General features: G+C 35.4%; 1 protein-coding gene across 1 annotated transcript in view; it reads right to left on the reverse strand.

The window, feature by feature from the left end:
• LOC132698538 (maternal embryonic leucine zipper kinase-like) overlaps positions 1–6,000 on the reverse strand; it is a 40,200-nt gene that overhangs the window by 24,459 nt on the left and 9,741 nt on the right. The window contains exons 2-3 of the mRNA XM_060664678.1: positions 5,669–6,000; positions 5,373–5,613 (exon numbers count right to left, since the gene is read on the reverse strand). The exon at positions 5,669–6,000 is cut by the window's right edge and continues 37 nt beyond it. Coding sequence (XP_060520661.1) covers positions 5,373–5,613; positions 5,669–6,000 — 573 coding nt within the window. The remainder of the gene's footprint in view (positions 1–5,372; positions 5,614–5,668) is intronic.

Raw genomic sequence — 6,000 nt, forward strand, 5'->3', positions numbered from 1 at the left:
GTTATATTTTTTTATAAAACTTCCAGATTCCTCCTGCGTCTAAAATTTAATCCCGACATCGTAATCCTAAAAGCAGATAAAGGAAATGCTACGGTGGTCATGAACACAAATGAATATCAGGAAAAGATTCAAGACATCCTTACAGACAGATTATATCGTCAACTTTAATCATTAAGGCTACTTCTCTATCAGACTCCGTGAAAAAATCAATCAAAAAGTCACCTATCATGACTCTAAAATTCCTCGTCTCTACGGACTCCCAAAGATTCACAAATCAGGATTACCCCTTCGACCTATTATCAGCACCATTGGTTCTCCAACATATTCTCTAGCAAAATATCTAGCTTCTTTAATAAAATCCTTTAGAGGGAAAACTAATACATCCGTATTTAATTCCTTTCACTTCATTGAACAATTAAAGGCATTACATTAGATACCCAAGATCTTCTGGTTAGTTTCGACATACTCTTGACTAAAGTCCCTATTCCTAAAACTCTCACCATCATTACATATTATACATTAAAATAAGAGATTCTGGAACCAAACCTATAACAGTCAAATTTTTAAACAAAAGTCGGGAACAGCTCTACTATCCAGTCATCGCGAATATATATATATGAAAGCCTTTGAGAAGAAAGCTCTCGATACCTTCCATCTAAAACCAAAATTATGGAAATGCTACTTCGATGACACTTTTATTATTTGACATTTAAACTCTATACACTCTAACAAACGTGTTACATTGAATTAGAAAATAATAACCTCACAACCTTATCAATAGAAAATCAGCATGAATTGTCACATCACCATCCGGCCCAAAAATCATCGGTTATCAACTCTCTTGTTTACAGAGTCGTAAAACTATCTCAGCCTGAGTCATTGAACCCAGAATTAAAACACCTTACCTCTGCTCTTCTCTCTAATAATGTCCACATTAAAGATATTAAGCGTTCCATCACAAAATACACTTCACCACAACCTTCCAATAGCAATGACAATGATAAAGATTAAATTCCATTTGAGTGCCACGAGTTTACAGCATTACTTGCATATGCTGCCAAAAATACATTGAAAAGACGGGACGAAAAATATCAATTAGGCTTCAAAAACATGAAGGAGCCTTAAGTTAGGACTAAGACAAATAAACTTATCAGCAGTTGCCGGACACAATCACGAAACCGGACATACAATTTTATTCGATAAAACTAAAATACTTCCATTTAATCAATTTTTCTACCAACGAAAAATCCAAGAATCTATAGAAATCTATAAGCAACAATATTAACCGCGACTCAGGTCTTTACCTGTCACCAATATGGTAATCAATCATCCGAGACGGTGTATATGTTCCTCATTTAGCTCTGCCCCCCTCAAACAACATAAAATCAGGCACAGAGTAAAATACAAAAACCGAGGCGGGAGAAATCCAGAAGATTTATAAAAAGTATGCTTGATATACTTTCAAAACACGAAATATACAATTTCATATGTTTCTGCTTTTATCGCGTGACGCCAAAATGGATCAAATTTCGTTTGGAACGAAAGAACATTTTAACAAATTAAATACACAATAAAATATGTATCCGTAAAGTCAGTTTAGAATGAGGAAGCCACAATAAAGCCGTGGCCTTAAAATATTTTTATTTTTTAGTTTTATAATTATACTTACTATTTGATTTTTATTTGTTGCAATTTCACAGCTTCATCAGAGGCGTTCGCTTTGAAACAATAGATCTCCAATAAAACAGAGATAATGTCGTGATTCAAAAAACAAAAACGATCTAAAAAGATCATACTACAATCTGATTCCAGTTGACAATAGCTGCCCCGGCTGTTTTATTCTACAGGGTGTTTAAAATTTCGAGAAAAAACAATAAAAAAATGTTAGATGAGATATACAGGGTGTTAATAAATTAGAAACCTATAAAAATGTATAAGATATAAAAGAGAGAAGTACCATTATTTACTATTTTTGACAAAACAAAAATACAATGTTGTTTATAAACTAGCATAAACAATAAGTACAAATTTCAAAATAAAAAAAATTCAAAAATTATTGAATATAGCTCCCACCTCGACACGCTTGTTCGATAATAATAAATTTGCCGTTCGTGGATTGTTTGTTCTATGTGCTCTTTCTATATTTCCCCATTATATGGAAGATTAGGTGCACCGTGTGCCAAATAAAACGATCCACTATAGGATCTGGAAACCCATAGGAGATACAAAAAAAAGTTTAGTACAAAAGTTTCTTGGACTCTCTTGAATATTTAAAATGTTATAATTTTGTTGATACACGGTGTACCAAAACTATCATTAATTTGGTTATTTTAAATAGAACACCATGTAAATTTCGACATTTTTGTAATCCTTGGTTAAAATAAAGGTCACTTTCTTAAGAAATTCTTATTAGAATTTAAAGTTGTGTTTTTTTCATATTTTGATTGCCCCGTATAAAATTACGTTGTGACTACTGATACAGGTATCCACCCTATATTTTGATTCAGATATCAATTCTAGGACAAAAAATAAGGTAAGTCTGTAATTTATCTCATATTTAAATTTTACTTACTTGTTGAAATATTCGAGGTTTAAGATTACACCCGTATAAATTCTTGTTGAATTTAAAGCTGTCCACATTAGGTCACTTGTTTGCAATATTGGGTATTTATTAAATAGCAAAGATTCCAGATATACGAATGAAACCTATCGCTAACAATACAGGGTGTCCATTAATACGTGGAAATTTTGAAAAAAATCGATTCTATACTACACACTTTAACAGACTTAATAAAACTTCAGCATTCATATTTAAAGTAACATTTAATAGTTAATCATCTAACTTGATTGAACATATCTAATAACAAAAATAAATAATTAGAGTTTATAGGCTAACTAAACAGGGTAACAAATTATTTTAACCAAGGATTCCAGAAATGTTGAAATATATACGGTGTTCCATTTAAAATAACAAAGTAGATGTCGGGGGGACACTTTTGGGACATCCTGTATCAACAAAATTATATTATTTCAAATCTTCAGGAGAATACAAGAAACTTTTGTATAAACTTTTTTCGTACCACCTATGGGTTTCCAGATTCTATAGTGGATCGTTTTATTTGGCACACGGTGTACCTAATCTTCCAAATAATGGGGAAAAATAGAAAGAGCGCATAGAAGAAACAATCCACGAACGACAAATTTATTAAGTTATCGAAAAAGCGTTGCACCCCAAAAAAAGAAGTCTAATAACGAAATGTCAGACGACCGAACAGGATAATGATTTCGACCAAACCTCGCTATCCTCCTTCCGCTAAAATGAGCATGTAAACATTGTCTGATAAATGCTGTCCAATGAGCAGGACAGTGGCCTTGGTGTCAAAACATAGTATTACGCCCTTCTGGCTCTAAAGTATTAAGAAATGATAAGACAAAATTTTCCAAAATATTCAAAGACACGTGTGGGTTTAAATTTTCCTCTAGTAAATATGGGCGAATGATCCGATGGAAAAAAAATTCCACACCGTACATTGACTTTATTGCAACGTTGATTTCGTTCGTTTATGACCTAGGCAATTAAGATTCTCGTAAGCCCAATGAGGACTATTTTGTGAACATACGAGTCCATTTATGCAAAATGTAGATTATTGGTAAAAAAAATCTATCAAATCGTCGGATTTCAAGGAACTTTTCACAACTATGAATAAAACCCTGAACGTGTCTCTTCATCTCTAGGTGGATGTGTATGCCGCATCTTTGGCTTAAACGGTTTAATTTCGCTTTCTTTTGTTTTCCTTAAAAATTGTGTGTAATTCACTTTTGCTTAGATCCACTGCTTGTGCACGTATCCTTAATAGCAACAAGTGCGGCAAACGGAATTGGACTCACGAGTTTATTTGATACGAGCGGAGCACAGCGGAGCGAGCCTTAAAAAGTTTACAGAGCGTGTTGCATACTATACTTTTTCTACGACCGACATAACCGCCAGAGTGGGAAATATCTCCAAAAACATCCGATTGCTCCCAAACCCGTGCGGTAAAATTCCGGAAAAATAATTTCTGATAATATACAACTGTGTAGCTACGTCATTCTCGTTGTATATTATGCAACAAGTGTGTTAAATATTGATTGTATAATAAACGAGTGATTTAAAAAGTTTGCCGAACGTGTTGCATACTATCCTTTTTCTACAACCATGAGTTTTGGGATACGTTTTTGCAAGGTAACAGGAATACAAACGTCAAAATACAAGCCGTGTGGTAACATCGCCGAAAACACCCGATTGCTGTCAAACGCGTGCGGTAATATCCCGGAAATGTCCGACGTGGCTCGGATCCGTGGGACAAAAAAATCACGTGGTAAAGTGACGCTTCCCGTACGCTAGATCGGTGTATAATTAGATATTTTAGAAAAGCGAGTAGAAAATAGTATATTATGCAACAAGTGCGGTAAACGGCATTTGACTCTCGAGTTTATTTGACACGAGCGGAGAGCAGCGGAGCGAATTTTTAATAAACGAGTGAGTTCAATAGTTTACCGAACGTGTAGCATACTATACTTTTTCTACGACCGTTACTTTTTGGGTACATTTTCGCAAAAAAACACGAATTCATTCACTGTCAGAATTAACAAACGTCAAAATTCGAAGCGTGGGAAATATCTTCGAAATCATTCGATTGCTCTCAAATCCGTGCGGTAAAATCCCGGAAATGTCCGAAGTGGCTCGGATTCATGGGAAACGAAACTTACTTGGTAAAGTAACGCTTCCCGCACGCTAGATCGGTGAGTAATTAGGTATTTTACAGACGGGAGTAGAAAAAAGTTTTTTTTTTATTTCTTTACATTCATCATCAGTTTCATTAAAGTGTTTTCATCATATTAAATAAATACGATCTTCTTTAGAAATGTCTACACAGATGTTAATAAAATGATGACAGAAATTTGAACGTAAACAAAATCGCCAATTTTGATTTATTGGTAAAAGTCATAATTAATTGAAAACAATAATTATTAATACTTAATTTTAAAATATTTGACTGTTTATTTTGAAATTTATATTTGATCTTTATGCTGCTTTGTTTTATCAAATTTTGGTTCAAAATAATAAATAATGGTACTTCACTCTTGAGGCATTTTCATATTTTCCTAATTTATTAACATACTGTATATCTGATCTAACACTTTTTTTATCGTGAATTCATTTTCTCAACAAGCAGAACTTTTTATGACTGACTAGAGTACTTTTGGACATAAAATGAATAATACAGACTTTTTAGTGGCCGTTGTTCTTTAAAGGTCAGTGTATAAAAAGTAGATCATTTTATTGTACAAAAGGTAGCCAAAGCGCAAACGAAGGAGTTTTAGTCACTAACCTGGTGAAGCATCCTCGAGGAATGGACTTCTGGGTCTCTTCAATGACCTCTGGGGCACGCAGGTCGGCTTCTTCGGATCAGGAAACCGTCCAGCTATGCGCTTGTCGTCATCTTCGATTCTACCATTAAATCGAGAACGTCTCATCGGTACGGCGGATGACGGAGTCTTCGGAAGGTAGGGCGAAAGGCAGTTTCTTCCGTTGCTAGTGCTCGGCGTCAGCACTCCGCGCACTTTTTCACCCTGCAGGTTGACGTCATCGACAGTCGCTATTTCGTAGATATTAATCATAACCAACCTCAAAATTGCAGCCCATCGCCTCGGGCCTGAATAAGGGGTTCAATTTCAAACTCTCGCCCCTCTTCCTACGACACATCAGCAGAAAATACGTAGCGGTCCCGTAGTCGTATTTCCACTTGGACACCTCGCCCCACAGGCTTTGGACATCCGTATCGAGATGTCTCGCCATGGCATTCAGGCAGGCAGAGTCGTACGTTTTGTAATGTTTCGGTTGGAAATCGACCGGATCGAGAACACCCAGTGTGAGCCACGGGTGCGACAGCAATTGGGCGACCGTGATACGCTTCTCCGGATCAACTTGAAGCATCGATCTTATCAGTTCCGAACTTT

This window comes from Cylas formicarius, unplaced genomic scaffold, assembly GCF_029955315.1.
Source record: "Cylas formicarius isolate icCylForm1 unplaced genomic scaffold, icCylForm1.1 PGA_scaffold_2__14_contigs__length_35257938, whole genome shotgun sequence".
Lineage (NCBI taxonomy): Eukaryota > Metazoa > Arthropoda > Insecta > Coleoptera > Brentidae > Cylas > Cylas formicarius.